This window comes from Quercus lobata, chromosome 2 (genome assembly GCF_001633185.2).
Source record: "Quercus lobata isolate SW786 chromosome 2, ValleyOak3.0 Primary Assembly, whole genome shotgun sequence".
In the NCBI taxonomy this organism is placed as follows: domain Eukaryota; kingdom Viridiplantae; phylum Streptophyta; class Magnoliopsida; order Fagales; family Fagaceae; genus Quercus; species Quercus lobata.
Window position 1 is genome coordinate 103,016,587 of NC_044905.1, and position 16,783 is coordinate 103,033,369.

The following is a 16,783-nucleotide window of genomic DNA, read 5'->3' on the forward strand; positions in this document are numbered from 1 at the left end:
TCTGATTTTATAAGGTCTATCTCTCACAAGTTGGTTTTTTTTAATGTATAATAAAGAATTTCATATATTGCCCAGAATGCTGTTCTAGTATTTGGTTTAATATATCTTTTGTTTTGTTTTATATTATTGTGTTATACATATATTTTTAGGCTTTCATTCAATATTACTTTTTATGATTAATTCTCTTTTCCCTTAGATTTGCAAATTTATTGTTACATTCTTTGCTTCTTTTTTGCAAATGGGACTGTGATAATTTAGCATAAGTTTAGTTTAACTTGATCGTGGTGGGGAGAGAGAGAGATGGTGTATGTATATCTGATATTTCTTGTTTATTTGACAGGGTTTCTCAGCTTTTGAGTTTCAAGGATTTGGGTTGCCCTGCGATTAATTTTGGAAGTTAGATAGTGTTTGGTTCAAAGATTATGGCAAGGAAGAATAGGAGAAATAAGGAAGAGATTGCAGAAGATTACTGCTTCATCTGCAAAGATGGAGGGTTGCTCATGGTCTGTGAGTACAAGTGAGTTCTCAAAAAAACCACAACTTTTTTCATTTGGGCATGCCAATTATTTATTTTAAAAAATTCAAAAGTTGGTCCTCTCAATCTTTAGTAATAAGGGCAGTTTTGTCATTTACAATGCTATGGAAGAGAGAGTTGGATAAAATAAAATAATGGGGTGTCCAAATCAGTATCAAACATGTTTGTTTGTTGGATTTTGTTGCACGTGCCATGCATATGATTGAGTGAGGAATTTAAGGCACCTGTGGTGGAGGGTAGCTCATTGGCTTTGGAATTATTATTATAACTGTGATATAAAGCAAGGGTGTGGTGCCTGGATTGAATGAACAGTAAATTTGGATGAAATATTTTGGTCCTTTTATTTTATATGGTCACTTTTGTTTTTGTGGTATTAGAATGATGTTTAAATAATCTGCCCAAAATTTGGATAAATTAACTTGTCATTACCTGATTACCAACCCTTTCTGATGGTGGGTTGCTGCAGCTTAATGACTTCTGCTGCTAAGTGTTTACTGCTGCTGGTTTTCCACCTCTACAATCTGATCCATATGTCTAAAATAAAACTTAAAATGCTAGGTTAAGTCATCAAAGATATTGTAGGTGTAATATTGGTTTCAGAATTAAGAAACTTGTAATTTAATACATTTGCTTTGTGGTAAACAGTATTTAGATACAAGCTTGGCATTTAGGCACACGAGTATTACTATGATATATTACTAATGGCACCGGATGATTTGAAAGTCTGTTCAAATTTATGATTTTGCTAATATCTTACATGTTTGATCAAAGGAATTATATATCTACTTTTAGTTTTCAGAATTAAGAAACTTGTCATGGTGCATATTTGATTTCTGGTTACCAGTTCCCTGCTACAAACTTGGTCTTTGCTAGCACAAGCATGCTATGTTTCTAACGGGCTAGGTGATTAGTGATGCTGGTCAGATGTATAAATTCCTATATATCCTATATAACTGGATACTGATACATCTCTTTCTCCTAAGAACTTTCAAATATAATTGGAAATTATTATGTCTCTCTCCTAAGAACTTTCATATAAAATATACTTTTTGGTGTGGTGTCAAAAGACATTTTCAATTTTTTTTTTATAGCATATTCATTTCTTTCAGGGATTGTCTTAAAGCGTATCATCCTCATTGTGTGGGAAGAGATGATTCTTTTGTGAAGACTGTAGATCGCTGGACCTGCGGTTAGCTACTAAATTTTATCTATGATGATACTTCTGTGTAATATTCTGTCATTTTGAATGAATTCTACTGTTCAAGCATCATGCAGATTAGGTATATGTGAAATACATGGAGCCTGACAACACATCCCTTTTTTATGTATGATACATATGATATGCGTGCCACAACCTTTTCCCCATTTTGATTATCCTAGATGTCACACCTGCCACATTATCTTAATGGTTTAGGGAAATAGCACCATTTAAATCTGGACCAGATTTTTGCCTATTGGATATTGAATTAAGTAATATTACTATGATTTTTTACCTCAAATAATGAAAAATGCATACCCAACTTTGCAATTGATGGAGAAAATATGTTCCATCATATTATGTCAATGTTTTTTTCATCCTAAATTTGTGCAGTTACAGAAGATAGATCATCTTTCAGCTCCACTTCATCGGCAAATTACTTTACTTTCTAAATAAACTAAGCCTTTCTATAGTACTTTGTGGTGCTTTCTTAGTATTTTTTATTAGCCCCTCTATTTTATGCTTGCATCATTGTAGTTGTACCTGCTTATAAAAAGCTTAAGTTTTATATTTTAGGTTGGCATTCTTGCTTCATTTGCCAGAAAAACTCAAAATTTCAGTGCTTTTGTTGCCCAAATGCTGTTTGTGGACGCTGCATCTGTGATGCTGAGTTTGCATGTGTTAGAGGGAAGAAAGGATTTTGCAATCACTGCTTGATTCTTGCACAACTTATAGAAGAAAACATCGATGTCGACTTTGATGGGGTATGGTTGTCTGACTCTGGAAATACATCTCTAATTTGAATTTTTTTTTTTTTTATATAGGTAATATACTCGGTGTTCACAATGATGAACACACTGTACTTGAAACAATATTAACAAATCAATAAGAAATGCTAACAGATTGTAAGAAATCAAAAATAGAAATACATTGCGTAAAACCCCAAATACAAGACCACTCAAACAAAGTCCCTACTAGCAGAGACTTTACCAGATCTAAGGGCCTCTCAATATCTTCAAAAGTTCATTTTTTACATTCCTGCCAAATTAACCACATTAGACATACCAGTACCATATAAAACATCTCTAATTCGTTCTTTCTTGTATTCAGGATTTGTTGCTTCTTCAACTATCTTCTTATATTGTTTTTCCTTTTTTTTAATTCAACTAAAAGTCTAAAAGCCACCAAGAATCCGCTTTTTTAGTCCATAAGTATACAAGAGAGGAGCAACATAGAGTCTTAGACAAAGAAAAATGCTGAGAGAGAGAGAGAGAGCGAGAATGGCTGTCTTGACATAATGCTATCTTATCTCCTTTGTTTGATTGTTTCCATTTTTGTTACATTCAGAATTTTTCAAAATAATTTTTTTAAGGAAGTTCTCCCAATCATTCACAGAACTAGTGATTTAATAACAAAAGAAAATAGCTCTTCAGCCTATAGCTTGCCACAGTTCATTACAAGGATAAGTGGCTTGTAAGTGAAATGAAAAGATGAGAATTTAATGCTGATCTTTAGATTATGAAGGTTAAGTCTCAGGTGAACAAAAGGCATAATTATATTTTGCAAATAACCTAAACCTTATTTTCATCAATGGATTCAAATAATCAGTTTTCCTACTTTTGTTTCAGCTTCTTGAGGGTTCTTTTTCTTCTTTCAATAAGTGTCTTATTGGTTTGGCCAAATAAATTTAAGCCTTGTTACTTTTTTTCCCATTAGCTATCTGGTTATGATACAGGGCAAGATAGACTTCAAAGATAGAGATACATATGAGGGCCTTTTCAAGGAATATTGGGAGATAATCAAAGAAAAGGAAGGGTTAACTTCAAAGCATGTCCATTCCGCAGATAAATTACTGAAGAAGAATAAGAACTACAGGGCTGGCTATGATTCAAATGAAACTTGTGAAGGGGAAGAAGATGAAGACGATGATCAATTTGACGAAGAAAGTCACCTTATAGTATCTGATTATGAGGACCTGGATGATATAGTAGAAAACAAGGCTGTGGGAAAAAGGAAGAGATCCAAGGGAGATAAAAGTGCAATGAAAAAGAAGGCAAAATCAAAGAAAAAGGAGTTCATTGGATGGGGCTCAAGACCTCTCATAGAATTTCTTTCTTCTATCGGTAAAGATTCAACCAAAGAATTATCACAAAATGATGTTACGACTATCATTACTGATTATTGTAGAGAGAACAAGCTTTTTGACCCAGAAAAAAAGAAGAGAGTTCTTTGTGATGAGAGGCTACAATCTCTCTTAGGAAGAAAGTCGGTGATTAAAAATAGTATACATAACCTCCTGAAAGCTCACTTTGCTGTGAACCTTGAGCAATGGGAGGAATCTGAGTTTGGGTGTAGTTCAGAAGAAAGGGATGAAGGTGTTTTGTTCCCCTCTAAAAGGCAAAGAAAGTTGAGCTCAGATGGAATATCTCTGAAGGAATCAACTCCAATTGTAACTCCAGTTGTACAGCGAAGCTGTTTTGCATCCATAGTTGTTGAAAACATCAAGCTTGTCTATTTGAAGAGGAGTTTAGTGGAAGAGCTGTTGAAGCAGCCTGAAACTTTTGAAGGCAAATTAATGGGAAGTTTTGTGAGAATAAAGTCAGACCCAAATGACTACTTGCAAAAAAATACTCATCAGCTTGTGCAAGTTAAAGGTAATTTCCTTATTAATGGCTACAAATTATGAATAACTAATAGTTACAGGGATCTTTGCTGTCATAGCTGTTCCAGAGAGTTATTGTTACGTTTGTCACTTCTGAATTTACTTTAATAACATAATGTTGTTTCTGAGTAAAAATTATGGCAAAGCTTAATTCTTTATTATAACAACAATTTTTTATTTAATACTTTTAATCACTAAAACAACTTAGGTACAAATGTGGTGCGGAATTTTCTGCTTGGACCGAAAAACCTTTACATGGATCATACACATAAAAGTAGTACTAGATTCTGGGTTTCACAAATTTGTGGCGTTTGAATGCCTTAAAGATGTGGCTTGTCATATAGCAGTGGCTTGTAGTTTTAGGAATTGGTTCTGATAACATGAAAATCTAAGTGTCAAATAAATACTATATAACCTGAGGAAACTAAGTGTAAAAAAAAAAAAAAAAAAAAAAAAAAAAAAAAAAAAAACATAATTTACTCCCCATTATGAACTTTAATTTCAAAAACCATCCCGGTGGGAAATGTAAATTACTCTTTTAATGAAGTTGATTCCAAGTCTAGGCCATGTTAAGACAGCTTATGGGAAGATAGAGAAGAGTAGCTCAGAAGATCTAGGATTCATCTAATTATATATATCTCCTTACTATCACTTGCACTGGACATGAAACTAGATCAGTCTTTTGGCGAATGTTCTTTCAGTGAATGCTATAAAGTTCCTGTCTTGGATGACTAAACCTTCTTTTGTGTGTTGTAACTTTTATCATCACAGGCATAAAGAGAGCTTCAACAAATGGTGAAACACTCCTACAAGTTTCCAATCGTCCAAAAGATGTATCCATTTGCAAGCTTTCTGATGATGACTTCTCTAAGGTAACAACAGTGTTAGTGTTTTGAATGTCTTTATTTTCTTTTGTTTCTATAGTATTTTTGTCCTATTTATAAAGATATAAAAGCACAATAGTATAAAATCAAAAGAAACATGGGATGATTAATTTCCTAAGTCAATTATAATAATTAAATTTATATATCTACTAGTTTAATTTATGTTGATTTAGTTATGAGCTACCTATCAGAAAAAAATGATGGTTTAGTTATGAGCTTTGCTGGAAAAAGAAAATGAAAATCTTAGGACATGTTTCTACAGTGAGCACTGGGTTTATCCAGAGTTGATGTTGTAAAAGATTTTCTTAAATATGGTTTCTACTGATCTGTAATTGCAAAGGAAAAATGCTTTTTAATTTTCTGGTTGAGTAGAGTTTTTAGCCATAGTTCATCAGTGAAACCTTTCCTAATTACAATATTTTCCTCATCAATTGACATACCCCTCGCTTTCTAGCAGAAATTATTGTTTAGTTCCAAATATGTGCTGGTTTTAAATGAAAATCCCAATGATCAGATGCTGTCTTTTTTCAGGAAGAATGTGAGGATCTGCTCCAAAGAGTGAAAGATGGCCTGCTCAGAAAGCCTACTGTTGTAAGTAGTGTCACTTACTGTAAATTCAAAAGGCATTGTGGAAACTTCAAAGTCACTAGTACTAATATATATCAGATCTCAAGAAATTGATCAAGTGTTTTAATAGATTTTTTTCTTTTTTGACAAGTGCAAAAATTAATGTAAAAGATGCCAAGGGGACGGCACCCAGATACACTAGGGATTAACTATACTAATAGAATCAATATTTGATTATCTTTAAAATGGGAAACAATATGTAAAAGCACATTGCTTTCTTTGTGGAAACGAATTACAACTAACAACAGTCTTTTGCAAAGGACTCTTGATTTTATATATCTTGAGCCTTAGTCATTGGTAGGGTACAAACAATTGGAATTTTCTTCCACATGGTAGACATTATTTTATGAAGGTCTTGCCCTTCTTCTTTTTTTTTTTTAAGTTCTGTCTCCTTTGGCTGTGGGGTGAGTCTTTTAGAAAATCTGCTTTCAAACTGAGGTAATTTGGAAATGAAAGGATGGAACATGCATGAACCTCAAATTTTCAACTTTATATAGATTATAATTAAAATCCTCAGAAGCATTTTCAAGAATTTTCACGACTATTTATGGACACCATTTTAATGTTCTTCTGGGAAATAGCTACCTGTTACTTGGATATATCATGATTGGCTCTTTGCTTCAGAGGCTCAAGCATCTTTCTTTTGAAATTGAAACACTTCCCACTTTCTAAGTGGTGCCTATATCTGCTAAATTGTGTAATAATTATTCTTGAATAGCAGACCACTGTATTGTGGAAATAAAGTAACAAATTGGATGGGAGTGATTCGGGAAGCGTGAAGACAAATTTATTTTTATATAATTTTAGAAGTCATTTGCATTTTATTGGTCAATTAGATTTTATTTTGATTCTTAATAGTTAATTAAGTTATATATATTTTATTTTATTTCCTAGAGTCAAGAGTATATCTATAATTCATATAATTGGGAAGTCCTAAGTCAATTAGATATAGGGTTCTTCTCATAAAAAAGAAAAAAAGAATTAGGGTTAAGTCATAGTAATCTATATAAGCACGCTATTGTACTCCTACAGAGGCGCACTTAAACAATTTTCTCAAGTAATAAAATTAGTAGTTGGAGTTTTCCCTCAATAGTTTGGTGTTACTATAAGGTGACTCTAGGTGCATATTCCTAGGCTTTGCTTTCTTGCTTGGTACCGATTCCAAGCAAGCCTAGGTGTTGATTCCTTGGTTATTTTTATTTTTCTGTTCTTTAATTTCAGAGTTGCATCAGTTTTGGTTTTCCTTGAAAAATCTATCCCCTAATGCCTAGCTTTAAAATATTCTAGATAAGCACCTTTGTAATATTGGAACAGTCAAACAGGAATGATTAAAATTCTTGGAAGGAGACCTAGTTAGGAAATAATTGTCCACGTATTATGGAAACAATTTTGCTCGTAAGGAATTGAGGAACCTTCTCTTATGTTGTGCTACATCTTTGCTACATGATCTAGAAAGTATAATTAGTGGCCCATCACTTATCAAAAAAAAAAAAGTACAATTAGTGGCCTGCCTTTTCATGCTTAAACTGTTTTTTGTGCTTGCATAGTGTAATTATGTGTATTTGAGTGTTTACTGTTCATTGCTCCAAGAATATATTTATTACTTATGAGGATTCTAAACTAGCAGCCAAAAAAGAAAAGCAGACTTTAGATTGTAAATTTTATGGGGACCTTTTGTATTCTCCTCATATACTTAAGTTGTTCTTCTTTCTTCTTTCTTTAAATAAATTTAAGTTATCCAATAGAAAAGAAAAAAATAATTTTATATTTCATTTATATTTTTCCCTAATATTGGTGTATGTTGAGGTTTTTTACCTTGTGGGATGATATATTTCATTTATATCATGTATCTGGGATGATATGATTTTCACCTTTTGCTGTATTGGTTGTGAATAATTTTATGGTGCTTATTTAATACCTTGCAAGTAATGAATTAAAAACTGCTATTCCAGCTCCTTAAATAGTTTGCCTTCTTTTATAGGTGGAGTTTGAGGAGAAGGCTAGAACTCTGCATGAGGATATAATAAAGCATGTATGTATCGAGACTATATGTTCTCTTTTTTGATACACGTGTGTTTATTTTAATTTTTCTCTATCTACTTAAAAAGTTAGAAGATTATGTCATTTATAGTGTAATTCCAAGAGTACATATGGGCTGACAAGCATGCATGTGGAAAAGGAAGAAATGACATTCCATGGTAGAAGAAGAAAAGAAATAAAAACTTTTCTGGATGTGTCAAATATTAGGATTCACTATAACTTCTTTATGTTTACTTTGGGGCTCCTTGGCCTATTCTTTGCAGTCTTGGAGTATAAATTGAAAGACATTTCAGGTCTGGGGTGCCTCCCTGATTATTGTTAGAGACAGATTGATAACTGAATTTCTCATATTGGATACCCAAAAAAAAAAAAAAAAAAAACACTCAAGCAAGATAATGAAAGATCTAAAAAAATCATAATTTTGCGGACATGTTATATGATATTCATAATCATTTCTCTGGAGCAACTTGGTGCACATTCACCTATTCACTAAAGTTGTAGAGTTGAATTTGAAATGAGTTCAAGATATATTTTAGATTTTTTAGAGTAAGAAGAGTGTAACTGTGATTTTTTTGAAGTTTATGGATGGTTAAATAAATGTGGAGTATTAAGGATTCATATTCTTCAATTCGTTCCCTAATTCTTTCTTTGCACCCCTACCACTGAGAAAAAACGCGCGCGGGGGTGGCGGGTGGGGTTGGGGGTGGTGCATGGGCTAATTCCACCTGTACTTCTAATCCTTGGAAATCAAGTCATTTGACTGTCTTACATGCAGCATCTCAAATACAGTCAAAACTGTTTTCCAGCTTTAAATATGTTCTTCATTTTTTTTTTTTTGGGAATTTATTTATAAGGGTTCAGTTTGGAAGTTTTATAAGCGGTCGTCTCTCTATTTTCTCTATATTAATCTTGGTTATGCTAACCTCCTTGTGTGTTCAAACACAATCTAAAATTCCCAAACACCCCATTGTGTGTTGTGCCTCTCTATTTATTTTGATAGCTGCTATTCTCCTGATTTTGCTGTTATGATTTATATTATCTTGGAATTTTTATATGATAGTGGATTGTGCGAGAGCTGATTTTATTGCAAAGACGCATTGATCAGGCAAATGAAAAGGGCTGGAGAAGAGAATATCCTTTCTTTATGCAGTATATGAACTCAAATTCAGTATTAATGGACCATTCTGGGAAGCTATGGATTCTCAAATATGATTCTTGTGTTATTAAAACACACCATGAGATTAAGGTTGAGGTGATCATGTAAAAGATGATTGGCCAGTGTTGGTCCCACTTAAGTGGGATCCTGAACTGGTGGCTTGAATACAGTCTTACATTTCAGCATTTTTTCTTTCATGCATTAAGTGACTGCTCTCAAGAATCATATTTGCACTTTTGTTTGGTAGTCGAAGACTTTACCATTATATATATGGGAGTTGCTATTTCAACTCCAGATTGTTGCTTGAACATTGCCCCTCTCATGGGATGGGACCCACCACCATGAGAGGTGGGAGTGTGAAAACAATTTTTGATTTGAAATAACAACTACCTATAATATGTGCGTATGTATTGTTATGTTTGTTTATAAGGGGTTTTATTTCAACTCTCCTCATTGTTGCTTGAACAGCCCCTCTCTCATGGGATGGAGCCCAGCCCCATGAAAGAGGGGATTGTTGAATCAACAATTCTTGTAGTTGGAACATAAAATTCTAAATTCTAAATGCAGAAAAATAAAATCAATAGAAAGCTAGTGATGTGTATACTTCTTACATTAAAGACACCTTCTACTGGGTCACAAGCTCAGAGCTTTCTTCTATTCATGTGATGACAAGTCCATTCGAAACCTCATATCAATTGGAAGTTTCTGTTGATTGGCATTTTCATATGTTCAGTATAAATTTTTAGTGTCTTTATTATTTCTTCCAGTTTAATTGATTTCTGTATTTGTAGTGTCCAGAATTAGTCTGGTCTATATATTTCTTGATGAAAAAAAATGTGATGCTTAACTTGCACATAAGCTTTCTGAATACGTGGATAGAAAGATGCTGCTTCAGAAACCATCAGAACAGTCACGGTTGCTGCATGAGGTTCCAGAAGTAATTGCTGATGTAGTAGAGGATGAACTCACTTTTGAGGACTCTTCTAGAAAAGATAAACAAGGATGCTTGCCAGAATTAGCCCCTGGGACTTCTGAACTCCCCTGCACTGATTTAAAAGGCAAAGGAACTTCTTGCTACCCAAATGGTGGAAAATATCCTGCAGGTTTGCTGAGTTTTGACTTTTATGATAAAAAAATTATATGTGCATAATAAAGACATGTATCTGTCTGTTTGAGTTGTGTACTCGTGTCTATTACTATGGATTTTGCAGATTGATCTTTGTTTGAAATTTCAGTAGTTTTTGTGTCCAATAATTGAATGGGAGCTGGACATGTATGAATGCAGAATCAAGGTTTCTAAATTCTGACAATACTTCAAGATTCTGTTCTTTTTTTGCCTTTTCGAAATCTAATATGTCAAACTAAATCAATGATTCTTCTGCAAAATTTTGAGTATCTTGATGGTTGCAAAATATTATAGGAAACTGTCTTCCAAGAATCAGCTTCTATAAGTCTGGTCTTTTCCAGAGTCATTTGTGAATTTAATTCTACTGTTTCTCTGCAATCTAATTGTGCGTCACTAAAAATGGCTAATCTCACCTTTGATATTTTCATAAAATTCTTAGCTAGTAAGTCTATTATTTTCAACATCTTTGTATTGAGTATGAGAATAATTATCAAATAAGTTGACTAGCTTTGTTATTGTCTTAGCTTCTTTTTGCAAGATCAGCTGTTGTTGAACTCTAAATCACTTTTCTACTAAACTCTACAATGCCAACACCCTGTAGAGAAAATAGTGAAGCAGAAAACAAGCAAATAGCTTTGGTCTATGCCCACTAACACACACAACATACACATTACTGTTGAGAAGTTATGAACCACACTAATTGGAGATATAGTTTACCATCAGGGCTTCATATCCTCCTTGATCTTTGTCTAAGGAGGTATAGTTTACCATCAGGGCTTCATATCCTCCTTGATCTTTGTCTAAAATTGGACTAGAGGTACCAATCAAGCATCCTTTTTATTTTCATTTAAGGGACCTGCATTTACTGCAGAAAATGCATGCAATACTTTATTGCCAGCGCATGGAGTTCCCTCATGGGAGCCGTGGGGGGTTTTCAGCAGACTGTACAGTTCAGTTGTTGATTCGGCCCCAATTTGGATAATGAAATGCTCTGTAATTTCAATTTAGCTTTTGATTCAGTCTGTAGATGTTCTTTGATAAAGTAGAAAGTTTAACCCTCTATATTGTGTGTTCATTTCCATGGCTTAGCTTTTGTTGCCCCAGTAAAGGCAGTCCAATTCCGTGTGCCTATCCCAGAAGAGAAGCAGCAGTCTGAAGGATCTCTCTACAAAAAATCAACTGATCAATTTCATAAATTTGCCCCTGATGTTAAAGGTGACGACATTCTTCAAAGAGAGCAGCACTATTCCAGGGCTTTGCATCCTGAAGTTTTGCCACAAGGATCTCTCACTTTTACTCCTGAAGTAAAGCAGCGCCGTTCAAAGTCATTGCTTCTTGAAGAATTGCCACAAAAATCACGCACTTTTGCTCTTGAGGGCCATTGCGATGTTATTTCTCCAAAAATAAGTCATGAACAGACAAATGAGAAAAAGCAAAACATGTCAACAGTTGAGTTTATTGAGTTAAGTGATGATGATGAACAAATTCTGAATCATGCACCTAGAAAGCAAGCAATTGAGAACACTGGATGCTCTATATGGTATTGTGTGGGTCCACATGGTGAAAAAAGGGGTCCCTTTTCGATGTCGGTGCTCAAACGTTGGAGTGATACTAATTCTCCATTGAACTTCAAGGTTTGGAGGAAAGATCAGAGTGAACAAGATGCAGTCTCTTTGACCGAAGCTCTTAGCCAGAATTTTCCCCAAAACTGAAACTCTTTGCCAGAGAATTTTCCCCAAGATCTGAGTCATGCACCTAGAAAGCAAGCAGTTTAGAATTGTGAATGTTCTTTATGGTATTATGTGGGTCCACATGGTGAAAAAAGGGATCCTTTATCAATGTCATTGCTCAAATGTTGGAGCGATACTAATTCTTATACATCAAATTTCTAGGTTTGGAGGACAGTTCAGAATGAAAAAGATGCAATCTCTTTGACTGAAGCTCTTTGTCAGAATTTTCCCCCAAACAGGAGAAAAAGTTAGGTTTTTGTTACTATGATGTCTGTTATATTTGAAGTCTATGGAGTAGGAAACAGGAAGAGTCCATAAACTAGCTATGAACTTGTTAGTTGAAATGCATCATGTGTATATCTTCAAATGGAACTAGAATGTAAGTATACTCAAGAAAGAATCCTGTAGATAGAATAGATGTCCTGATCTGAAAATTTTAGGTTGCAACTGCTGCTATTTGCAGTGTGATGTACATGACAATAGTATATTACATGGATGTTAATTTGTTCTAGAGGTTATCTCTTAATTAATCTTTTTTACTAATTCTGTTATTTCTTGAGGTAAGTTTGACTTTTGAGTTTACTATTTTATTTCTCTTAAAGTAAGTGTTAGCCCAAAATGAAGATGTCAAAATGATCAGTTCATGACATGCAAGAAGCCAAGAAGTCAAATGAGTGATTGAAAGTAAGGGTGTGAATGGGTGGGGTTGGAAATTTACTTTAGAATATGCAGGATTGAACGAAAGTTCAGAAGTATGTTTGAATACTCAAAATTAGATTCATATTGCAAAGACTCCCAAGTCCCAACTGGTGTGAATTTTGAAGAGCACTACCCTGTTAAAATCCATCCACTTGGGTGTGTCAGACCCACTTGCAAGACTCAATCTAGTAGACATAGAGTAATGCTGACCATTTCAAGTGTTAGTAAGTGGCTGCATAATACCTCTTTTTTGGAGGAGATTCTTAGACATTATGATATTGAAGAAAGGTGTTTCATAATGAATGAACACAGCCTTCATATTGGATTAGAAGATGTGTTGTATATATCCGGATTTCCAAAAAGTGGCAAAGCCGGTCATAAGCAATGAAAAAGATGCAAATAATTTTTTTTACTTTGTACTAGGGTGGTAAGATGCAAAATATGTATAGAGACAGAGATGGAAAAGTTGAATATATCACCAACTTAAAATTAGCTCATCTTAGGAGGACTTTTACGGTAGCTCCTCCAGAAATAAGTGAAAACAGTGACGAGTTTAGGCAACACGTTAGAGCAGCTGTATTGTATGTAATTGGTTATATAGTGATGCCGGATACATCAGGATCTGCAGTTTGAAGCTCCTGCCTTGGCCTTCTGGAAAACATTGAAGAAATAAAATATTATTCTTGGGGTGCTGCATTGTTGGCTCAGACACATCATTCATTAGATATTTGCAACCAATAGTTCAAACATATATGCATTGACCAAGCATTGTTTTTCTTTAATCGTAAGCATTGATATTTCAAATATAAGGGTATATATTTATGTTATTTTTTCTAACATTGGATTGAGAATTACAGATTTTTTTCTGAAAGAATATCCCAAGGCTTCTTGAATGTTTAACAAAAATCAACAAACTTGGGGTGCAAGGCCAATAATTTTCCTTTGTTGACAAGTTTTCCTGATTTTTTATACCGGCCATGCAAAAACACATACCATTACAATCCTCCGGAGCCAATCCATGTAATCTTGGATAATTTACAAGCGTAGGAAGTAGGTATGCCTTCTACTTTATCCCTTGAGTTGAGTGTGTGTGTTTGGGGGGTGGGGAATGAATGATTTTTTATATTCATGTCATGTTGTCTTTGTGTGTGCCTCATGTTCTATTTCCATCATTGTAGTATGTCTTAGTACCTAATTTGTCGAAGCCTGTGATCCTTTGTTTTCCAAGAATCAGCTTCTATACTCTTTAGTCTGGTCTCTTCCAGAATCCTTTGTGAATACAATTCTACTTCTGCAATCTAATCATGCATCACTAAAAATGGCTAAAAATCTCACCTTTGATGTACTCATATAAAATTCTCAACTGGTTTGTCTATATAATTTTCAACATCTTTGTATTGAGTATAACAATAACTATCAAATACATTGACTAGCTTTGTTACTGTCTCTTAGCTTCTTTTTGGCAAGAATCGGCTGTTGTTGAACTCTAAACCATTTTTCTACCAAACTCCACAATGTCAACGTCCTGTATATAAACTAGTGAAGCAAAAACAAGCAAATGGCTTTGGTCTATGCCCACAAACACACAGCATACACGAAACCGTTGAGAAATCATGAACCACACTAATTGGAGGTATAGTTTACCATCAGGGCTTCATATCCTCATTGATCTTTATATAAGATTGGACTAGTGGTACCAATCTAGCATCCAATTGATTTTGGCCTACGTATGGCATACTCCATTTAGGGGAGTTACTGCATTTACTGCAGAAACTGCATGCAATATTGATTGCCTGTATGGGAGCTGTGGGGGGTTTTGCAGCAAACACTGTCCAGTTCTATTTTTGATTTGGCTCCAATTTAGATATAATTAAATGCTCTGTAATTTCAATTTAGCTTTGGATTCAGTCTCTATATTTTTTTTTGATAAAGTAGAAAGTTTAACCCTCTATGTTGTGTGTTCATTTCCATGATTTAACTTTAGTTGCTCCAGTAAAGGGAGACCAATTCTGTGTAACTATTCTAGAAGAAGTGAGGCAGCAGTCTGAAGGACCTCTTTTCAAAAAATCAACTGAATAATTTAATATATTTCCCCCTGATGTTAAAGGTGATGACATTCTTCAAAGTGAGCAGCACCATTCCAAGGCATCCTGTAGAACTGCCTCGAGAATCTCACTTTTCCTCCTGAAGTAAAGCAGCACTATTCAAAGTCATCACTTCTTGAAGAATTGCCACGAACTAACGTACTTTTGCTCTTGAAGGCCATTGTGATGTTGTGTCTCAAAAAATCAGTCAAGAACAAACAAATGAGAAAAAGCAAAGCACCTGAGTTTATCGAGTTAAGTGATGATGATGAACATAATCTGAATCATGCACCTAGAAAGCAAGCATTTGAGAACAGTGAATGCTCTATATGGTACATGGTGTAAAAAGCGGTCCCTTAGCGATGTGATCACTCAAACGTTGGAGCTATACTAGGTCTTATGCATCAAACATCAAGGTTTGGAGGAGAGATCTGAGTGAAAAAGATGCAATCTCTTTGACTGAAGCTCTTTGCCAGAATTCTTTTCAATACAAAAGGTTAAGGTTTTTGTTACTATGATGTCTTTATATTTGAAGTTTATAGAGTAAAGAAGAGAGAGCCCATCAACTACATATGAACTTGTTTAAATGCATCAAGTGTGTTCACATGGAACTAGAATGTAAACATACTCAGAAAGAATCCTTTAGATTGAATAGATGTTCTGATCTGAATATCAAGGTCACTACTGCTGGAATTTGCAATGGGATGTACATGACAATAGATATTTTATGGATGTTAATTAGTTCTAGCAATTTATCACTTAATTAAATTTTTTTTTTTTTACTTGTTTCTGTTATTTCTTGTGGCAAGTTTAATTTTTTCCCCATCTTAAACCAAGTGTTAGCCCAAAATAAAGATGTTGAAAGGATCAATTCCGTGACTTGCAAGATGCCAATAACTCAAATGAGTAATTCAAAGGTTCCTTGAGTACTTTTTTTTCTGAATGAACAAATTGGCAAAATGAGTGTGTTTAGTTTGTTTACATGGTGAGTCAATGTGGGAAGAAAAGTTGGCTTATGCGATGGTTTAGGAGACTAGATGTCTATGTATATATCATCTCTCGCACATCATGTGAGTCTTACACAATTGTGATGCTCACGTGTTGTGAGACAGATAATGCATCTGCCAAATGCATGAGGTAATTAATTGCTCGAGTTCAACTTCCCAATGCTGTAATTAACTAATTATGTTGATGGCAAGCGACAAAATGTTAGTTGTAAAAATGATTGGGCGAGAGTATAAATTCGAGTGCAGTTAGATTTACTCATTGCTGCTTGAAGCAAGGTCTAGAGCAGGCTTTTCTGGAACTAAATATAAATTGTCATAATTTAAGATAATGGAAATGTTAATAGTAAAGACCTGCGTTCTCGAGCCATTCATAACGATTATGCACCAAATCTAAACTTTACATTAAGCAGTTTACTGAAGTAGGTTCACTGATCATATAATAAAAAATAAAAAAATGGAACTATTACTTTCATTTAAAATAAAATAAAAACTATTACTTTTCATTTAAGAGTGTATTAGATAAATATATCCTATACATATCTGTATCTATTTAGCAATCAGCCCTTTCGTTTCTTTGATACCTCCTAGTGTTCTGATCAAAGTGTCCTACCGTATTTTCAGTGACTTTTCTGAACATCAATGCTTCTTAAATTTCCAAAGTGTTGTTTGTTTACCAGGGAATCCATTTACTGAACAGGTCAAAAGGAGCATTTTTGTCTCCTGAGATGCAAGTAAATCAGGGAATTGAAATGTTGTCTGGTGATAATCTTGTTGCAAAAACAGAACTGAGTGAAAGTCATTCATGCATAATTATCAAATGTTCCTATTACGCAATAAGATCAAATTCTTTTTTACAACAAATGTAAACAGTTCAAAGCAGGAAATACATAATTTTCATATTGATTTCGTTCTCAATATATCTTTCTGATACCATATTGTATTGATGATGCCTTTTAATAGACAGAAAACCTCACTAAATATCGTAATGTGCCAACAGAACACAAATAATACATCTACATTATCCAGAAGGAGGCC

General features: G+C 34.1%; 1 protein-coding gene across 1 annotated transcript; it reads left to right on the forward strand.

Moving 5' to 3' along the window:
- The first annotated feature begins 422 nt into the window (after nucleotides 1-422).
- LOC115977630 (uncharacterized protein At5g08430-like) lies at nucleotides 423-12,484 on the forward strand. Its single transcript, XM_031099610.1, has 10 exons — nucleotides 423-517; nucleotides 1,645-1,724; nucleotides 2,310-2,497; nucleotides 3,469-4,387; nucleotides 5,167-5,267; nucleotides 5,811-5,870; nucleotides 7,888-7,938; nucleotides 9,007-9,095; nucleotides 9,982-10,205; nucleotides 11,318-12,484. The coding sequence occupies exons 1-10, from the start codon at nucleotides 423-425 to the stop codon at nucleotides 11,938-11,940; spliced, it is 2,430 nt and encodes an 809-aa protein (XP_030955470.1). The 3' UTR covers nucleotides 11,941-12,484.
- The last annotated feature ends 4,299 nt before the right edge of the window (nucleotides 12,485-16,783 follow it).